Source organism: Bos taurus, chromosome 3 (assembly GCF_002263795.3).
Source record: "Bos taurus isolate L1 Dominette 01449 registration number 42190680 breed Hereford chromosome 3, ARS-UCD2.0, whole genome shotgun sequence".
Lineage (NCBI taxonomy): Eukaryota > Metazoa > Chordata > Mammalia > Artiodactyla > Bovidae > Bos > Bos taurus.
In genome coordinates, this window is record NC_037330.1 from 29,792,068 (window position 1) to 29,814,051 (window position 21,984).

General features: G+C 37.3%; 1 protein-coding gene across 5 annotated transcripts in view; it reads right to left on the reverse strand.

Moving 5' to 3' along the window:
* The window catches only part of MAGI3 (membrane associated guanylate kinase, WW and PDZ domain containing 3), a 259,275-nt gene that overhangs the window by 88,782 nt on the left and 148,509 nt on the right, over positions 1-21,984 (reverse strand). For all 5 annotated transcript variants that reach the window (NM_001192746.1, XM_005204131.5, XM_024989434.2 and 2 more), the window contains exon 3: positions 6,609-6,728. In NM_001192746.1, coding sequence (NP_001179675.1) covers positions 6,609-6,728 — 120 coding nt within the window. The remainder of the gene's footprint in view (positions 1-6,608; positions 6,729-21,984) is intronic.

The following is a 21,984-nucleotide window of genomic DNA, read 5'->3' on the forward strand; positions in this document are numbered from 1 at the left end:
TATTTACACATACCCAGATACTAACTTGGTGCCAGATTCCTTTCAGGTCTTCCCTTTCCCCCTCCTTAATGACATACATATTCACTCATATATATAATTCAAGTCCTAATTTCCTGTCTGTCCTTCCCATTCTCTCCTTGAGTTACCCTAATGTTGGTATATGTCATTTCCTGGCATGTTATATACATCTAGGACATATGTATATGCATATATAACATATAAATGTGCTTAATCGTTCAGTTGTGTCCAACTCTTTGTGACACCATGGACTGTAGACTGCCAGGTTCCTATGTCAATGGGATTCTCCAGGCAAGAATAGTGGAGTGGGTTGCCACGCCCTCCTCCTGGGGATCTTCCTAAAACAGGGATAGAATCCAGGGCTCCTGCATTGTGGGTGGACTTTTTATCATCTGAGCCACAAGGGAAGCATAACATATAAATACTACTGTTTTAATAAAAGCTTCATGGAGTGTTTATAACATTTCATATCTTTTTTTCTCAACAGTATGCTGTCCATATCCTTTTGTAACATTCTTTTTGTACAACTGTATTTCTAAGACTTATTCCTATAGATACATGTAGATTCTAATCATCTATAACAGTCCATTTTTATAAACAAATTAAAATAAATTTTATTAATTCCCCTAATAAAAGACACTTTCGTTCCCTTATTGTTTCAAATAATGCTATAATGACTATTCTATGAAGACTTACAAGAACTTCTAGAACACACAAAAAAGATGTCCTTTTCAACACAGGGGACTGGAATGCAAAAGTAGGAAATCAAGAGATACCTGGAGTAACAGGCAAATTTGCCCTTGGAGTACAAAATGAAGCAGGGTAAAAGCTAACAGAGTTTAGCCAAGAGAATGCACTAGTCATAGCAAACACCCTCTTCCAACACAAGAGAAGACTCTGTACATGGACATCACCAGATGGTCAATACTGAAATCAGATTGATTATATTCTTTGCAGCTGAAGATGGAGAAGCTCTATACAGTCAGTAAAAACAAGACTAGGAGCTGACTGTGGCTCAGATCATGAACTGCTTATTGCAAAAATCAGACTTAAATTGAAGAAAGCAGGGAAAACCACTAGATTATTCAGGTATGACCTAAATCAAAACCCTTACGATTATTCAGTGGAAGTGACAAATAGATTCAAAGGATTAGATCTGACAGACAGACTGCCTGAAGAACTATGGACAGTGGTTTGTGACATTGTACAAGAGGGAGTGATCGAGATCATCCCTAAGAAAAAGAAATGCAAAAAGGCAAAATGGTTGTCTGAGGAAGCCTTATAAATAGCTGAGAAAAGAAGAGAAGCTAAAGGCAAAGGAGAAAAGGAAAGATAAACCCATCTGAATGCAGAGTTTCAAAGAATAGCAAGGAGAGATAAGAAAGCTTTCCTCAGTGATCAATGCAAAGAAGTAGAGGAAAACAATAGACTGAGAAAGACTAGAGATGTCTTCAAGAAAATCAGAGATACAAAGGGAACATTTCATGCAAAGATGGACACAATAAAGGACCGAAACGGTACGGACCTAAGAAGCAGAAGATATTACGGACCTAAGAAGCAGAAGATATTAAGAAGAGGTGGCAAAAATACACAGAACTATACAAAAAAGATCTTCATGACCCAGATAACCATGAGGGTGTGATCATTCACCTAGAGACAGACATCCTGAAGTATGAAGTCAAGTGGGCCTTTGGAAGCATCACTATGAACAAAGCTAGTGGAGGTGATAGAATTCTAGCTGAGCTATTTCAAATACTAAAAGATGATGATGTGAAAGTGCTGCACTCAATATGAGAGCAAATTTGGAAAACTCAGCAGTGGCCTCAGGACTGGAAAAGGTCAGTTTTCATTCCAGTCCCAAAGAAAGGCAATGCCAAACAATGCTCAAACTACCGCACAATTGCACTCATCTCACACACTAGCAAGGTAATGCTCAAAATTCTCCAAGTGAGGCTTCAGCAGTACATGGGCCAAGAACTTCCAGATATTCAAGCTGGATTCAGAAAAGGCAGAGGAACTACAGATCAAATTGCCAACATCGTTACATCATAGAAAAAGCAAGAGAGTTCCAGAAAAACAATAATGTCTGCCTTATTGACTATGCTAAAGCTTTTGACTGTGGATCCCAACAAACTGTGGAAAATTTGTCAATAGATGGGAATATCAGACCACTTGACCTGCCTCCTGAGAAATCTGTATGCAGGTCAAGAAGCAACAGTTAGAACTGGACATGGAACAATGGACTGGTTCCAAATTGGTAAAGGAGTATGTCAAGGATGTACATTGTCACTCTGCTTATTTAACTTATATGCAGAGTTCAGTTCAGTCACTCAGTCATGTCTGACTCTTTGCAACCCCATGAACCACAGCACGCCAGGCCTCCCTGTCCATCACCAACTCCCAGAGTCCACCCAAACCCATGTCCGTTGAGTTGGTGATGCCATCCAACCATCTAATCCTCTGTTGTCCCCTTCTCCTCCTGCCCTCAATCTTTCTCAGCATCAGGGTCTTTTCCAATGAGTCAGCTCTTCTCATCAGGTGGCCAAAGTATTGGAGTTTCAGCTTCAACATCAGTCCTTCCAATGAACACGCAGGACTGATCTCCTTCAGAATGGACTGGTTGAATCTCCTTGCAGTCCAAGGGACTCTCAAGAGTCTTCTCCAACACCACAGTTCAAAAGCATCAATTCTTCTGTGCTCAGCTTTCTTTATAGTCCAACTCTCACATCCATACATGACCATTGGAAAAACCACAGCTTTGATTAGACGGACCTTTGTTGGCAAAGTAATGTCTCTGCTTTTTATTATGCTGTCTAGGTTGGTCATAACTTTCCTTCCAAGGAGTAAGCGTCTTTTAATTTCATGGCTGCAGTTACCATCTGCAGTGATTTTCAAGCCCAGAAAAATAAAGCCAGCCACTGTTTCCATAGTTTCCCCATCTATCTGCCATGAAGTGATGGGACTGGATGCCATGATCTTAGTTTTCTGAATGTTGAGCTTTAAGCCAACTTTTTATGCACAGTACCTTATACAAAATGCCATGCTGGATGAAGCACAAGCTGGAATCAAGACTGCCGGGAGAAATATCAATAACCTCAGATACACAGATGACACCACCCTTATGGCAGAAAGCGATGAGGAACCAAAGTGCTTCTTGATGAAAGTGAAAAAGTTGGCTTAAAACTCAACATTCAAAAAACTAAGATCATGGCATCCTGTCCCATCACTTCGTGGCAATTAGATGGGGAAACAATGGAAACAGTGACAGACTTTATTTTCGGGGGCTCCAAGATCACTGCAGATGGTGACTACAGTCATGAAATAAAAAGACGCTTGCTCCTTGGAAGAAAAGCTATGACCAACCTAGACAGCATATTGAAAAGCAGAGACATTACTTTGCCAACAAAGGTTTGTCTAGTCAAAGCTACGGTTTTTCCAGTAGTCATGTATGGATGTGAGAGTTGGACTATAAAGAAAGCTGAGCGCAGAAGAACTGATGCTTTTGAACTGTGGTGTTGGATAAGACTCTTGAGAGTCCCTTGAACTGCAAGGAGATCCAACCAGTCAATCCTAAAGGAAATCAGTCCTGAATACTCATTGGGAGGACTGATGCTGAAGCTGAAACTCCAGTACAGTGGCCACCTGCTACGAAGAGCTGACTCATTGGAAAAGACCCTGATGCTGAGAAATACTGAAGGCAGGAGAAGAAGGGAGTGATGGAGGATGAGATGGTTGGATGGCATGTCTGACTCAGCGGACATGAGTTTGAACAAGCTCTGGGAGTTGTTTATGGACAGGGAAACCTGGCATGCTGCAGTCCTTGGGGTTGCAAAGAGTCAGACACGACTGAGTGACTGAACTGAATTGATAATGACTGTTCAGGTACTTGTCTGCATATCCACATCGACGGGGTTTTTCTAGAGTAGGCAACCACAGAGGGAACTGCTTGGTCGGAATTAGGTGCATCTTTAAATTTACTAGGTATTGCCAAGATGCTTTCCTAAGGGATTGTTACATCATTTTATACCCTCGCCAGTTGTATATGTGGATTTCCATTTACCACAATTATCAGACTTTAAAATTTCTATCAATCTGATGGATGTGGAATGGTGGGTAACTGTTATTTCAATTTGCTTTTCCTCTTAATTGACCAGGTAGTAATTAATAATATGGAAAATACCACTTTGTCATATACCATGTTCTTAACAGAAGAAAACATAGAATATCTTTTCAATTTAAGTCATTAAAGACAATGACTTCTTAAATGAAATTTCAAAACACCAATCATAAGGAAAACAGTGGTAACTCTGATTGACAAAAGTTAAGGATTTTGGTTTAATGAAGAAACACAGAACAAGGTTATTAGGTTACACAATGGGAGAAAATATCAATATCCAATAAGAAATTAGTATCTAATATAAATATTTACAAACAGAAATGTTATTGAGATCCCAGTTTAAAAATAAAATGGACAAAGCAAATGAATAGACAATTTGCAGAAGTTCAAAAAACAAGCATATGAAAAGATGCTCAAACTCTCTGACTACCAGAGAAACTAAAATTAAAATGAGACACCACTTGTATAACTGTCAGACTGGCAAAATTACACAGCTGGATGGTGCCAAGTGTTGGTAAGGATGTGGAATCATTACTAAAGCCACTACAACTCCCCATGGCCCTGCTTGGGGAAAAGAGACTGCAGAGCTACCCAAAACAACTTCATCATATTAACTATATGTTTACCTTATAACCCAACAATCTGCTCTTGGATATATATGCCACAGACATTCTCACATAGGTTTGTAAGAAGACAGGTATGAGGATGCTGCAGATTGATCTGTGGTGATGAGGAGTTGGAGGCAAACTGGAAGTCCGTCAATAGGAGAAACGTTAGGTAATGGATTCACAACATGGAGTGCCGTGCAATGGTTACCAAACAGTGAATTACATGTATTTACATATGTGTGCAATGCAGATGAATCTAAAAAACAGTAATAAGTGAAAGCAGTTTAAAACTAGTAAGATACAGAACATGGTCCAGATGTAAATAATAAAAACATGTACACAAGACACAATACATATGTTGCAAGATCACATATAAACCAAAACATATACATTAAACACATCAGAATGGTTGCCTATAAGAGGGAAGTGAATGAGAGAAGGCTATTTGCACAAAAATAAAAAATAAACAGCTGTCATTTTCTCTGGGAAGTCTCCACTGGCTATCTTATCTAAATTAGACATTCCTATTATTTTCTTTAAAAATCCCTTGCTTTTGTTTCCTTCATAACATCTCAATTTAGTTATCTTGTTTGTGTTCTGACTGCCTTGCCCACTAAGATACAGGATTTATGAAGTCAGTATCATTTCAGTGTTGCTCAGCACAGCATCTCTAGTCCCTCTCGTAGTGCTTGGCACAAAGTATAAAAGAAGGTCAAATAAATAACACATGAATGAATGAGTCATGGATGCTAATCTCAGGAAGAGTGGCTAGGTCAAACTTAGCAGGCAAGAGGAAATCATTAAAGATTCTGAAGGAAAGAGAAATGACCAGAACCGCACTTGACAAGGAAGACTAGTATGGTAGCAACGAGCAGGGTGGACTGGCGGGAGGGAAGAAACTGGAACACATGAGATCAACTCTCAGAGCCAGCATGAGTCAGTGCAGGGAGCCTACAATGAGGTGATGAAAGCATAAAGAAAGGCAGTGTGAAAGATGCTACAAAGGAAGAAAAGATTCAATTGGTAACAGACTAGATGAAACTGCTGAGAAAAAGAAGGAAGTAAATGAAGACTTCCCTGTCCTGAGCTCTTGCTAAAGCTAAAAAGAGAAATTATGAAGACTTACTCTTTTCGATAGCACAAATGCATATTTGGATATGATGAATTCACAACCAGATATTTATTGAACGCTATCTCTAGGAACTGAAGATAACATTAAGAAAGACATGACATCTGCTTTCACAGAGCTTGTGAAAAAGGCAATTATAATAGCATGATAAAGCAATGATGGAGAAGTACAGGGTGCTATTGGAGTGCACAAGTTTGCCAGTGAAGAACTGTTAGATACAGAAAATAAAAAAGATTTAACAAAGAATCATTCAAAAGTTGAAATTGATCTTAAATTAGTACTCCCTAGAATCGAGTAGAGAAAACAGTTATGAAAAGAAAACCATTTTTTCTCTTTTTATTATTTTCCTCTTCAAATCTATACTCTGTTTCTCCAAGAGAGCCAAAGTGTAAATAGATTTTTTAAAGGGTACAGTATTTTTATTTCCAACCACAAACAGAACTCACAAATGCTTGAGTGAATACAATGAACGTGAATTATTATGAAATACTGCAAACTAGCTACCTTTAATGATTTTAGTACACTGTCTACAATCAACTTTAGAATAACACAGAATGCATTTATTCCCATCTTAATTAGTAAATTACAAATAGCCTAATCAAAAGAAAAACCTCTCAAAGACTAATAGAAAAAACTTTTTAAAAAAGTGGTATTTTACTGATCAAATTCCATTTGAAATAATTCCGATCAATCAGACAGTTTTCTGGGCTGCTGTTGTCAATATCTGGGGACATACCATCATACGTTCCACTTTCTAACAATGTTCCACTCTCTTCCAGTGCTTTGAACTGTTCAACAGAAATGAAATTATAGTCCACCCCTGGTACTTCCCCATCCCTGGGGGCCCTTGTAGTACCTAAGGAGAGAAAAAAAGAAAAAAATAGGTTGTACAGTGCTTTTAAACTTACAAAATATTGAAAATAATCGAAAATTCAGTTTATAGAGAACACATGGGAAACACTATTGAATATATTGTATCCAGAGTGATAAGAGACATTGAGGCAAATTAACATTCCTAGGTCAAAGTAGGATAATACTACAGGATGAGTAAATATATTTTAATAAAATCTATAGATAGCTATGAAATTCAAAATTACAAAGATTAAAATGTTAGTGTCCAAGAAAGCTTAACTTTCCAAGACTCAACAGTTAATTCTTTTAAACCTTAATTCTCATGCTTAACATTTAAAGGAGAGGTAAATCCACCAAGGAAAGGCTTCAGGTTCATGTAGCTACTGTACATATTTTTTTTTCCTTGGCAGAAATGTAAACTAATATTCTACTTACTAGAGTTGTAAGACAATAAAAAAGAGAAACAACTTTTCAAAATTGTTTTATTAATAAACCCCACTGAAAAAACCTGAACAAATATTAACCACGCAATTATTTTTAGACTCCTTAATAAAGGGCTCAGGGCTTAAGGTATGAATTCACAAAATGTAATTTTATACATATTGCTGCTTAGTCATTATTCTCTTCAAGTAATTTCAAAACATTAAGCCACAAGCAAATTGCTTAATGAAATTCACTACAGCAACTGAGCACTAAATTTCTATCTAGTAAGGACTCAACGCCAAAGTAAAATCTTCAGATCCAGGATATAAATTCAAGCTATGGCAGCAGTGCTGTACTTTACTGAATTTCACGGACAAGAATCAATAGTTTTTTAACTGAAATTGGAAATGTCACTTCAAATACCAGAAAATACAAACAAGATATCCAGGTAGTTAGCCTGGAAACAGTTAGGATATTGTCCTGCCAAGGATGCCTTCCCAAGCCCATTTCTCTATTTATGCTACCTATTTGTTAACAGCACTCCAAGGCAGAAACCCGAGAAGTAACCTTGGGCTCTTCCTTCTACTCTACACCTAGTCACCAAATCTGGTTGATTCCATCTCCTAAACACCTATAGGATTTATATACTTGTCTTCATTCTTACATCCACTTAATCCATATCAGTATCAATGGGCTATATTGTTGGTCTCCTGAGCTCAACCCTGTCTTCATCCTAGCTACAGACCTTAACCAAACTGCAATCAGTGACTTTTCTAAAACCATCTGAGCAAAAAACCCTCTAAATGGTTCCCATGATCCTTGATACAAAATTCAGGTTCTACCTCTCCAGCTTCTTTCTTTCCTCACCCCTTTCACATTCTAGGCTTTAGCCATAATCAATTTTTTTTTCCAATTCTTTTAATGTTCCTCATACTTGCTTATCTCCAAGGCCTTTGCCAAGCCATTCTTCTCCTTGGAAGACTTCCTATACCCTTTCCCTCTTACCCCAGTTAACTCCTACTCATCCTTCAGCTTCTGACTGAGAAAGCTTCTTTAGAGAACTTTCCCATATAGGTATGGGAATATGCAGGAACCTCATCTGTTTGGTTCAGAGCAATACCCCAAGTCTCTGCACAGTGTAAATCCCATAGCAGGCACTCATGAGATAGTTGTCAGATAAATTAAGTAAAATTTTATACAAATGTAATCATCACAGGCCCTGGAAATACGCTATCATATTATAAATTAATTCATGGGAAGCTATTAATTGCTTTTATATCTTGTAATGTGAAAAAAACCCACAATGATGATTAATGGTAATAATCTCAGAAAATAATGATTAAGGAAACATTCTAAGTAACAAAGACTGTTGCATTTCTTATCTGTTTTATATCACAGAGGATATAAAATCTCTAAAACATAACTTCCCTTTTTAACTTTTTTTTTCATATCAAATTTTTGTTTCTCATATACTGATTAAAATTACATTGTTAGAGTTCCCAAATTAACAGCTTTCAGTTCCACATTAGGTAAAAGTTAATCTTAGAAAGTAAATTTATGATTAGCAGCTGTGATAGATGGAAGACATGACCATGTATTTTACACCTCCTCCTATCAAGAGATGGAGCCTGTTGCCTCACCTCTTGAATCTGAACTGGACTTAAGGCTTGCTTTGAATAACTTAGTGTGATGTTGTACAAGTTCAGGAGTCTAGACCTCTGTCTTTGCCTCCTTGGAATGGTCTCACCAACATGTACGGATGTCCAGACAAGACTACTGAATGATGAGGGAGAATCCCATTCAATAAACACCACCAAGGCCCAGATATGAAAGAGGCCAGTTTAGCCCCTCTAACGCCAGCTTACCTGTCAATGACCAGCCACATGAGTGGGTCCAGATGAGCTCAGCAAACTCATGAAATCATGAGAAATCATACATGATAGTTATTTTAAGCCATTAAGTTCTAGGGTAGTCTGTTATGTGGCAAAGGCTAATTGAAACATTATCTAAATAAACTCTACTATAAACATAATGACTATATAAAATCCAATTTAAAAGCAAATCATACTAAAGATAATACTATTTTATTTAAAAAAAAAAAAAAAAGGCACTGACCCAAGAGGCAGGAGCAACTCTGCATTTTAGTCTAGGATAATCATTAGTGGTAAAATTTTGAGCAAGCACTTAAATCCCCCTGGGCTTGGTTCTCTTTCTGCAAAGTGTCACTGAGCAAGATGGTGATCATGATTCTTTCCATTAATAAACATAAAATGTGTGATTCTAGCATATATATTTCCAAGACTTACAAAGTAACTTGAATGTAAATTCTCTTTACAAATGTATTATAAATTTTCACTTTTCCCTTCAAATAATGTACTCTCATACACATAAAAAGTTTTCTACCTTCCCCTATCCAACTTCACTGCCCTCAGCACTCCAGAAAATTTACCTTTCTACTCTTGATACTCTCTAACACTTAATGTAAAGCTTTGTACATCCCCTCCAATCAACATTATATTGCTCCTTTTTACATAAAAATTCCTCCAAGTTCTTCTTCCTCAGTGTCCAATTCCTCTCCTCTCATTTTCTCAAGCCCATTCCAATCAGATAACTGCCCCAACCGGCCCCACTGAGACAATCTGTGCATCAGAACTCTCACTTTGCTTAACCCACTGGTGAAGGTTCAGTCCATAACCTGGCAAATCAACAACCTTTGACATAACTGATCACTCCCTCCTTTTTCTGTTTTATTCTGAAATGTACAGAAAACATATATGTAAAGTTTAGTTCAGTTCAGTTGCTCAGTCATGTCCAACTCTTTACGACCCCATGAAATGCAGCACCCCAGGCCTCCCTGTCCATCACCAACTCCCAGAGATAACCCAAACTCAAGTCCATTGAGTCGGTGATCCCATCCAGCCATCTCATCCTCTGGCATCCCCCTCTCCTCCTGCCCCCAATCCCTCCCAACATCAGTCTTTTCCAATGAGTCAACTCTTCCCATGACGTGGCCAAAGTATTGGAGTTTCAGCATTAGCATCAGTCCTTCCAATGAACACCTAGGACTGAACTCCTTTAGAATGGACTGGTTGGATCTCCTTGCAGTCCAAGGGACTCTCAAGAGTCTTCTCCAACACCACAGTTCAAAAGCATCAATTCTTCAGTGCTCAGCTTTCTTCACAGTCCAACTCTCACATCCATACATGACCACTGGAAACACTATAGCCTTGACTAGATGGACCTTTGTTGGCAAACTAATGTCTCTGCTTTTGAATATGCTATCTAGGTTGGTCATAACTTTCCTTCCAAGGAATAAGTGTCTTTTAATTTCATGGCTGTAGTCATCATCTGCAGTGATTTTGCAGCCCAAATAAATAAAAGTCTGACACTATTTCTACTGTTTCCCCATCTATTTCCCATGAAGTGATGGGACCAGATGCCCGATCTTAGTTTTCTGAATGTTGAGCTTTAAGCCAACTTTTTCACTCCTCTTTCACTTTCATCAAGAGGTTTTTCAGTTCCTCTTCACTTTCTGCCATAAGGGTGGTGTCATCTGCATATCTGAGGTTATTGATATTTCTCCCGGCAATCTTGATTCCAGTTGGTGCTTCCTTCAGCCCAGCATTTCTCATGATGTACTCTGCATAGAAGTTAAATAAGCAGGGTGACAATATACAGCCTTGACGTACTCCTTTTCCTATTTGGAACCAGTCTGTTGTTCCATGTCCAGTTCTAACTGTTGCTTCCTGACCTGCATATAGGTTTCTCAAGAGGCAGGTCAGGTGGTCTGGTATTCCCATCTCTTTCAGAATTTTCCACAGTTTATTGTGATCCACATAGTCAAAGGCTTTGGCATAGTCAATAAAGCAGAAATAGATGCTTTTCTGGAACTCTCTTGCTTTTCCCATGATCCAGAGGATGTTGGCAATTTGGTCTCTGGTTCCTCTGCCTTTTCTAAAACCAGCTTAAAGATCACGTACTATTGAAGCCTGGCTTGGAGAATTCTGAGCATGACTTTACAAGCATGTGAGATGAGTGCAACTGTGCGGTAGTTTGAGCATTCTTTGGCATTGCCTTTCTTTGGGATTGGAATGAAAACTGACCTTTTCCAGTCCTGTGGCCACTGCTGGGTTTTCCAATTTGCTGGTATATTGAGTGCAGCACTTTCACAGCATCATCTTTCAGGATTTGAAATAGCTCAACTGGAATTCCATCACCTCCACTAGCTTTGTTCGTGGTGATGCTTTCTAAGGCCCACTTGATTTCACATTCCAGGACGTCTGGCTCTAGGTGAGTGATCACACCATCATGATTATCTTGGTTGTGAACATCTCTTTTTGTACAGTTCTTCTGTGTATTCTTGCCACCTCTTCTTAATATCTTCTGCTTCTGTTAGGTCCCTACCATTTCTGTCCTTTATCGAGCCCATCTTTGCATGAAATGTTCCCTTGGTATCTCTAATTTTCTTGAAGAGATCGCTAGTCTTTCCCATTCTGGTGTTTTCCTCTATTTCTTTGCATTGATCGCTGAGGAAGGCTTTTTTATCTCTCCTTGCTGTTCTTTGGAACTCTGCATTCAGATGCTTATATCTTTCCTTTCCTCCTTTGCTTTTTGCTTCTCTTTTCACAGCCATTTATAAGTTTAAATAAAGTTTAGTAGTAATAAGCAATAACAAAGCAAACTCATCCAGATGAAAAAATAGAACACCACTACAATGCCAAAAGCCCCCTCGTACGGCTACAAATCTCCCCCTCCCTCCGCCCGCAACGTGACCATCATCTTTACATTTGTGATAATGATTTCTTTTAAAAAAAATGTTTTTAGCAACTAAGTAATGCATGTCTGACCAACATAGCTTAGTTTTGCCTGCTTTGCAACTTGATGGGATTGGAATCATACCACATGCATCCTTTTGTGTCCACATCAATACTTACCATGTTTTTAAACTTCTGCCAACATGTTAAGTATATAAAGGTATCTCACGTTGTATTTAATGTGCAACTACTTTAAAAGAGTAAACATTCTTTTTCATATATTTACTAGCCACAGAGATTTCTTCTGTTGTAAAGTGGCTGTTCAAGTCTGCCGCTTCTCTGTTGGGCTGCCTGTCTTTTTACAATCATAGTTCTTTACATTCTAGATACTACATTACTTCATCAAATCTAAGCAATCAACAGCTTCTAAAATATACCATTATTTTACCCTAAAAAAGAAAAAAAACCCTGGCAATTATAATTGAAATATTTCACATATTGCAAGATGCATTCCAATTGGAGAGGCTAAAATGTGAAATAATTGTGTCTCAGCACTGCAGTCTTTTGCCAGATATATGTGGTTGCAAATGGGGTGTTTCTGCTACAGAAATATGCTTTGAAATATGCTTTCTTCAAATAGTGCTTTCTGCAAAATCAGACACCAAAAATAAGAAAAGCTTACGGAGAAAATAGGATAGGGTTGATCTCTTAAACTCTACTGCAACTCAGTAAACAGAGCACTGGTAAAGCCAATAACAATCGCAATGAAAAATATTAATACAATTTAGTAGATTTTATGTTCCTAATAAAAAACACTAAAGTAAATAAAATACTTTGTTTTTAAAATTTTCTATGAAAAGGTAGCTTGACAGAAAGGTACAGAGGGTTGAGGACACTGAATAATAAAGACAAGGCAAAAGGTAAAATCAATAACTTTAAGATAAAGTACAAGTTCAAATTGAGGAGAGAGGCCAAACTGAGATGAACAGGCATCATACACAGTGAAACAAAAGCAACACTCAGCTGTGTTTGCATATTCTGTGTTTACTTGCTGCTACTTGATGATACACAAGATTGGCCAGAGAAAATGCAATAGGAACCAATGGTACTTCTCAGTTCAGTTGACATCTTTCTCCTACCTACTTACCTGCATTATTGAAACGTTGCAAAACAGAATCTTCTCTCACTGTGATTTCCTTTCACCTTTTTTTTTTTTTTAAATAAACAGTCCTTTGATGATAGAAGTTTTTCATTTTAATGTAGTCAAATTTATCAATTCTTTCCTTTAGAGCTAATGGTTTTGTGTTCTGCTTTAGAAATCCTTTCCAAGGCCATGGAGGTATTCTACATTCTTTTTAAAAAAGCATTACAGCTTTGCCTTTCACACCTAGTACCTTTAATGTACTAAAGCTTTTTTTTTTTTTTTTGGTTTGATGGGAAGTAGTAGCCCAATTTCCTTTTTTTCCCCAAATGCTTATTCAATAAGATTTATTGAAAAAAATCAGTATTTTCTCCTCTAATCGGCCATGGCACTCCTGTCACAGGAATCCTATACAGAAATGCCCATATGAGACTGACTGTCTACATCCCATTTACCTACTGGCCCTTCCTGCACCTTTGTCAGTGTTGTAATTATTACAGTGCTGTGATAAATCTTGAGATATAGCAGAAAAAGTTCTTGTTTTCTTTCTATTCATAGCCTTTCTATATAAATTCTAGAATCAGGCTAAAAATGCTGAAATTTTTATTGAATTAGATTGAATCTATTAATCAATTTGAGGAGAACTGAAATCTTTACCATATTGAGTCTTTACTCCATGAACAATAAATCTCTGTCAAAATATTTAGATTAATGTCCATTAATTTTACCTTATAGAGATCTTTACCCTTTATATTCAGAGATGAAGTAGGTATTTCAACGGTTTTTATGCTATTTTTATGCTATACATGGTATTTTTCTACAAATTTTTATTTTTTAATTGTTGATAGTATGAAGGAATAGAATTATGGGAGCTGATTTGGTCACTTTACATAACTTATCTATAATAAAATTGACTAATTCTAATGGTATAATTTGCCCATAATGCAGTTCACTAATTCTCGTGATAGAGTCCTATGAATTTGGGGAACTGTCACCCCCAAAAGTCTCCTCGTGCCCTTCTGCAGTCTCCCACCCATGGCAGCCACTGGCCTGTTGACACTATAGTTCTCCTTTAATAGGCGCTCACATAAATGAAATCACACATTAATTTGATTTCAGTAGTGGTTTGTGTCTGGCTTCTTTCACTTTGCATGATGCTTTTGAGATTCATCCAGTTTTTTGTTCAATATCCTTTTATTACTGAGGGGTATTCCAATTCCACTGTATGGATACGCCAAAATTTGATTTTGCATTCACTGCTGGTGGACATTCAGACTGTTTCCAGGTTTTAGATACTATATAAAAAACTGTTGTACATTTACAAGTCTTTGGGTAGATTTATATTTAAATTTATGTTGGGTTAATGCCTAAGAGTAGAGTTGCTGGGTCATGATAAGTGTATGCTTAACTTTATAAGAAAAAGTCCAAAGTAGACATACTATTTTGCATTCCCACAAACAATATATAAGAGCTATAGCTGTTTTACATTATTGTTTCCATGTAGGAATTCCTTTCTGGAGCTTCCTGACAGATTTACTTTTTCTAAATCCCAAGAAAAATGAGTTGAAAGGGAAAATGAAGAGGAAAAAATATATAGTTCTACTGTGAGAATTAAAGCTTAATAATTTAACATAGAGATGCTACTGGTTTGAAAGAATCTATTGATATCCATTGAAAGCAAGAGCAGGAAACACTGAAAGCAGAATGAAATGTTAACGCTGACATTTCCAGGGACTAGGACAAAAGCATAGCGGAGAGCAGCAGTCACAATCTATCCATCAGCCTTACCTGCAGCTGTTCCCATGCTGGAAGTGCCTGGTCAGGGCTCTGATGATAACAGTGGGTTGTTCTTACAAATATCATACTGAAGGCCAGATAAGACCCTAAGTTGGCAGCTTCAACATGATTCTGTGTAATGTTTTTAACACTGGTCAGGGCATCTGAATGTTACCTGAACACTATTCAACAATGTTCTCTGATATTTTCCTCCATTTGATATTTGCTACAAGTTGCAGAGCTTTGTAAATAAGAGAAGTGCAAGAAGTGAATGCTGTTGTAGAACACTTCAGCCTGAAATCAGAAACTAGTCTACAATCTGAAGTAAAAGCAACATAGACTTCAATGGCACAAACAATCAGGGCAAGAAAACAAGTACTTTCAGCATTAAAAAAGGAAACAAGCTTATATGAATGATCAGTGCAAAATGAAATATTTTTTCCTATGTCTGAATATTTGTTACCAAAGATCAAGGTGATCAGATAATGCAACTGATACTTTACGTGCTTCAAATTTTCATTTCAGGAGTGCAAAACTCAAATATTAAATATGTGAAGTATTATCTTTCAAACTTTTAGATGATTTTTATTTGGCATTTATTTTGTGTTAGTGTTCATTCTTTTAAGACTTTGTTAGCAAATGCCTGTATCAGGCTGAGACCATTTAAAAATGTTATCAAAATCTTGTTATATTAATTTTTAATATTATTAAACCATTTGATTTTATGCTGTCATTTTCTCTCTTTAAGCACTTGGTGCACTCAGGAGAAACCATCCCACACCTCAGTGTTCAGAGCCATTATTACTGCTCTAATGGTCAAGTGTAGCAGTCATTAGGGTTCGCAAGGTATTTGGCTCAACTGGTACTTCGTCACAATCAGCCACAGATTATATTAAGATTAAATGACAATATCACTTACACAAATTATCAGCAACCTACTTCCCGCTGGAAGGAATTTGGCTCTGTGCTCAAGCCCAAGTATACATCCAAAAGCAATCTTAAAATCCCTTCTTGGAGCATCTGTCTCCTGGGACTGCTACCAGTACCAATCCTTTAACAGCCAGGGTCCAAGCAGGAGGAAGAAACTATATGGTAACTTGAACAAGGACAACGTTATGTAAAGAATTATTTTTTTTTTTTTGTAAAGAATTATTAAATATTTATAAAGAATTAACTAAGGCGAAATAAAAGAGAATTCTAAAGAGTATCATCCTAGAGTTGAACAAGAATACTCAAGTAAGGAAAAAACTTGGAAGAAAGAGATGCTCTCAAAGTCTGAGATTCAGACCTTTTTGGAGAAGGTGCATAGCAGCCCACTGGATGGTAGAAAAGTTTGCTGGGCGGCCTTGGGACAGAGCTGGTTCACTATCAGTGAGCAGGGTCTGCTGGAGTACCAATAAAATTCACCAGCAAACTGCTTTGAGTGGAAGAGACATGTAGTGGGGTGTTTTGGACTTACTAGAAAATCAGCTGGGAAACTGCCTGGGTTTGCTGGAAACCCACTGGAAAAACATTTGCAAGAGATTTTGCTGAAATCTGGGGAGCCTGCTGGGTTCCCCACAGAACTCATCAGGAAACTGTGAAGAACTCAGCTGGCACACTGGTGGAATTTATGAAGCCACCTATGTGAGCCTGTTCCAGAACTCATTGCTGGGACTCCCCCCACTCCTACCCCTCACTCCCCTCCCTACCCTACCCATGTGTACCACTGAACTTGCCCTTGGGTAGCTGACTGCTAGAGCGCTGCTGAAACTGAGTATCTTTTTGCAGGCAGAAGCAAAAAGAAAAAGGCACACTGAAGCCAGGAAAAGAAGACTCTTTTTTTCTCCAGTATCCTTCCTACACCTTCTACTGACAAAGCTCAACATTGTGCCAGATGGTAAGGAGAAAATGTGACAATATCATAAGTAGGCAAAAAGAGTAGATTTGAAGCCAAGAGGCTGTGAGTAATAAACTGGCAGACTAGTTTTCTGAGAGATTACATCATGAACTCAAGTTGAATTTTTGTCAAATGTTTTTTCAGCACCTATGGAGAAGATCATATGGCTTTTCTAGTTGGTTACTATATTAATCTTCACATGTTATACCAACCTTGCATTCCTGGGACAAATCTCACTTGGTCAAAATGTGTTATCCTTTTTCTATATTGCTATGTACTGATTTGCTAAAATAAAGGATTTTGAGCCTATGTTCATGAAAAATTTTGGTCTAATACTCTTAATGTTTTCATCTGGCTTTAGAATCAGGATAATGCTCAGATCATGGAGTGAGATTGGGAAATGTTCTAATTTTCAGAAGAAGCTGTATAGAATTGGCATTATTTCTTCTTTAAATATTTGGAACAATTTACTAGTACCATCTGGGCCTGAAGTTTTCTCTACGGGAAAATTAAAAACTACAAATTTAATTTCTTTAATAGATACAAGGCTGTTCAGTTCTTCTATTTCTTCCTAAGTGAGCATTGGTAGTTTTTGTCTTCCAAGGGGTTTATACATTTCATACGAGTTGTTGAGTTTACTGGCATAAGCAGTTTAGAAAATTCCTTATTATCCACTTAACCTCTGTAGGATTTTCAGTGATACTATCTCTCCTTCCCATTAATGTTTATCACTTCTATTAATCTTCCAGAAGCAGCTCTGAATTTCACAGATTTCTCTCTATTGTTTCTCTATTTTCTAGTTTATTGATTTCTGCTTTTTATTATTTCCTTTCTGCTACTTAATTTGGGTTTACTTTGCTCTTAAGCTAGAAATTTAGATCATCGATAGAGATCTTTATTATTTTCTAAAGTAAGTATTCATTACTATAAATTTCCCTCTAAATACTGCTCTAGCAACACCCCACAAATTGATATACTGTAGTGAAATGTGTGATACTTTTAATTTTTCTTGTGGCTTATTCTTTAACTCACAAGTCAGAAGTGTAGCAACTTAATTTCCAAATATTTGGAGATTTTCTATATATCTTTCTGTAAATGATTTCTAATTTAATTCCATTAGGATCAGAGAATGTATTTACATGATTGAAATCCTCTTAAATGTACAGAATCTTGTTTCATGGTCCAGAATATGATCTATATTTGTATATGTCCCATGTGCACTGCTGCTGCTAAGTCGCTTCAGTTGTGTCCGACTCTGTGTGACCCCACAGACGACAGCCCACCAGGCTCTGCCGTCCCTGGGATTCTCCAGGCAAGAACACTGGAGTGGGTTGCCATTTCCTTCTCCAATGCGTGAAAGTGAAGTCGCTCAGTCGTGTCCGACCCTCAGTGACCCCATGGACTTCAGCCTTCCAGGCTCCTCCGTCCATGGGATTTTCCAGGCAAGAGTACTGGAGTGGGGTGCCATTGCCTTCTCTGCCCATGTGCACTAAAGAATGTATATTCCTGTGTTGTTAGATGGCATGCTCTAACAAGTAACAGTTAGGTCAAGCTGGCTGAAAGTGTTATTCATGTTATAATCTTGTTGATTTTTTGCTTACTTTCTCTAAAGCTGGTATTGACATCTTGAATGTAATTATGAAGTTTTCTATTTTCCTTTTAGTTCTCATTCTCATATCATTTCCATTCCATCTGAAGAATTTTCTTTACTATTTTTTATAGTACAAATCTACTGGAGAAAAATTCCCTCATCCTTTTTCTCTCAAAATTTTATTTCTTTTTATTTTTAAGAATATTTTTACTGTATACAAATCTAGGTTGGCATCTTTTTCCTTCCAGCATTTTGAAGATAACATTTGATTGGCTTCCAGCTTGTACTGTTTCTGTTGATAAGTCTATAGTTAATTTATATTCCTTGTATGATCTCTTTTTCTGTCTGCCTTTCACATTTTCTCTTTATTACTGGTTTTCAGCAATTAGATTACGATGTACATTGACTTTTTTTTTTTTTAATGTTTCTACTGCTTGAGGTTTGTTGATACTCTTAGATCTACTGGTTTATAGTTTTCATTGAACCTGGAAACATTTCAGCCACTATTTTTTCAAATATTTGTTCTGCTTCCCGCACTTTGGCTTGATAGTGTGCCATAGGTCAATATGAAGAGATCACAGTCATGTTCTGTCTGTAATCCAAGGTCTGAAAACAGATGTTATAGATATCTTGCCCAATTATTTACAATAAGAGGGTAAACCCAGTATGAGGAAGTGCTTTGTGGCAAAAGTAGAACTGTCCCTCTCTCTCTGACTGACTGATTGCTTTTTAAAAGTTCACTTTTGTATTCTGTTTCGTCTCCATGTTTCTGTTTGATTAATTTATATTAGGTCTTCCAGTTCAGCAATCTTTTCAGTTGCAGTTTCTAATCTAATATGTTAAACTCATCCAGTAAGTTTTTGAAGTTCCATATAGTTCCTTTTTAAAATATGTATCTTGTTTTCTCTTCATTCTGTTCATTTTGTCCTTTAAATCCTTGAGCATATTTATGAGATAACTTTAAAATGTTTGGTATGGTCATTATCTGTGTCATTTCTGTGCTTTTTTTTTCTTTAATCAGCTCACTTTTAATTATGAGTCACATTTTTTTTTTGTTTTTATGCCTAGTAATTTTTTGTTAGACACTAGACATTATGAATATGATGCTTTTCAGTGTCTAGATTTTTTTGTCTTCCTTCAAAGAGTTCTTATTTTTCCCATTTTTCCTCCCTCTCTTCCTTTATTTTTGCTAACTAGATAAGTTACATGCATATTCACTTGATCCTTTTGGGACTTTTTAAATTAAACTTTGTTAAAGTGGGTCTAAATTTATGGGCTCTTTAACACTACTAGTAAGCCATGACCCTTATGGGGTCTCTCCACTCAGGTTGGTTAGAACTCAAACTACTCTTGGCCCTGTGTAAACTCTGGGAATTGCTAACCTTACAGCTCACAGAGAGCTCTTTGCCTGCTCTGTGAAGTCACGTTCTCAGCTTGGTATTCAGCAATAAATCCAAGAAGGCACCTATCCAGTTTGCCTCAGCTTTCTTCATATCTCTTCCTCTCTGATACTGAGCTCTGCAAATTTCTAATATTTCAGAATTCTTGAACACATATTTCTGTACCGTCAACTCAGAGTTTGCTAAACTCATCCTAGGCTCTTCCTCCACGTGTTATAGCCTCAAAAGTGCCTCCAGGCAGAAAGCTGATGAAATTACAGGATTCTTTTGTGTGCAATCTCCATCCTGTTCTCTTAGGGATCACAGTTGTGCTCTGTGGAATGTCTGACAACCGTAGAAGTCTCTCTCATTAATTTCATTGTTTAAATTGTCTCAGGTTTTGTCAGTGGGCACCCCTACTAGGTGGCTTTTCTCCTAAATGTTCCTCTGATATGTTCCCCAAATTTTTTAAACATACTTTCCAGTACAACTGGACACTCCAACCTCACCTTGCACTTTCCTTACTCTAGGCTAGGAATCAGAATTTTCTCCAGAAAGATCTGGTATCTTACAGTAAAGAATCACATTTAAAGACCAGATGTGACCATTCAATTTGCTAACTGCTACTGATGCATAAGGGCTTCTAGGTTCTTGGAAGGGTTTTATACAGTTCAATTTGTAAGTCAGAAGTTCCTATTAGGATCTGAAATGACTATAGCCGTTTGGAACTTATGAATTAAAACAAATAAACTAGAGCTCCTTTCTAGGGCAAAACCTCACGCTGGGGAGAAACTGCAAAACTAGGACAATAAATGTAAGTTAAAAAGAAGATTCAAGTAAAAGTGGCAGAGGGCAGCAGAAAGTACAAGTACATATTTTTATTAACTTGCTTTAACAAGGAAAGAGGAAGCTCTAGAACTACGAAACTAAAAACGCTGCCCTGAGAAACTCCATGTGGGCAAAATACCCAGTTACTTATAAGGGAATAAAGCTCAGATTGTGTTCAGATATTTTTTATTTAAGAGCAATGCTTTATGCCAAAAGACAATTAGAGAATTAAGACAGGGCTAGAAGTTATGAGCCAAAAATCTCATATCCATCCACACAAACTTTCAAAGTATAAAGATCATAGACAATTGATATAATGATTCTGTGAACCCTTCATGGAAATCTGGCAGAGAACAAGCTTCAGACAACCAGAATTATTGAAGAAAAGGCAACACAGGGTTGGTAGTTTGGTTAAATATGTATCTATGGGGTCGCAGAGAGTCGGGCATGACTGAAGTGACTTAGCAGCAGCAGCAGCAAGCATAGAATGGAGAATAAATGATTATAAAGGGGAGAGTGCAGTACATAATGGTTGCTTGAATTACCAATACAGATATACATCCAGGATCAAAAAACAGGGAGGACGCAGAAAGAATATGCAAAGGACAGTAAACTTGCTGATTACCTTATATTTGTGGGAATAAAAGATTCCCTCAGGTCAGATGATGGGAGAGGGAGAAAGAAGGATGAAGAAGAAATGACTATATAATTTTAGTATTACTCATAGTAGGACCAAATAAAAGGGAGGAGGAACAGAGCACTATATAAAGGTAGCCATTAGAATAAAGATATAACTCTTCCTAAAAAGAGAAATCAAATAAAATAGATTACACACTGAAAGGCTTTTTTGTATACGACTTGTATATAAGTAAAATGGGGATCTCGAGGTGATGCTAGTGGTAAAGAACCTGCCTGCCAAGCAAGAGACCCCTGGATCAGGAAGCTCCCCTAAAAGACGGCATGGCAACCCACACCAGTATTCACGCCTGGAGAATCCCATGGACAGAGGAGCCTGGCAGTCTACACTCAATGGGGTCACAAAGAGTCGGACACAACTAAAGTGACGTAGCACGCACCCATGCATATAGGTAAAACGGAAAAACATGACAAAACTGGGGCTAAAGGCATCACATCAATAAACATAAAGTTTCACACTGGCTACAAAATACAAAAACATGACAAAGCTGAGATGAAAGGCATTGATCAAGTCAATAAATATAAAGTTTCACACTGGGTACAAAGTTCAACACTATTTATAAAACACAGATTCAGAAAGATGAAAGAATAGGAAGATTTATTCTTTTTGGCAGATTCTTTACCATCTGAGCCACCAGGGAAGCAGAGTGAGATTCAGAAAGATAAAAGAATAAAAAGATTTATCAGGCAAATGCAAAAAAGGCAGGACTTGCAATTCTGAAATCTGATAAGGTAGATTTATAGGAGGATAGCATAGATAAGGGGTCATATTTTAAAACAAAAAGTTTTATAC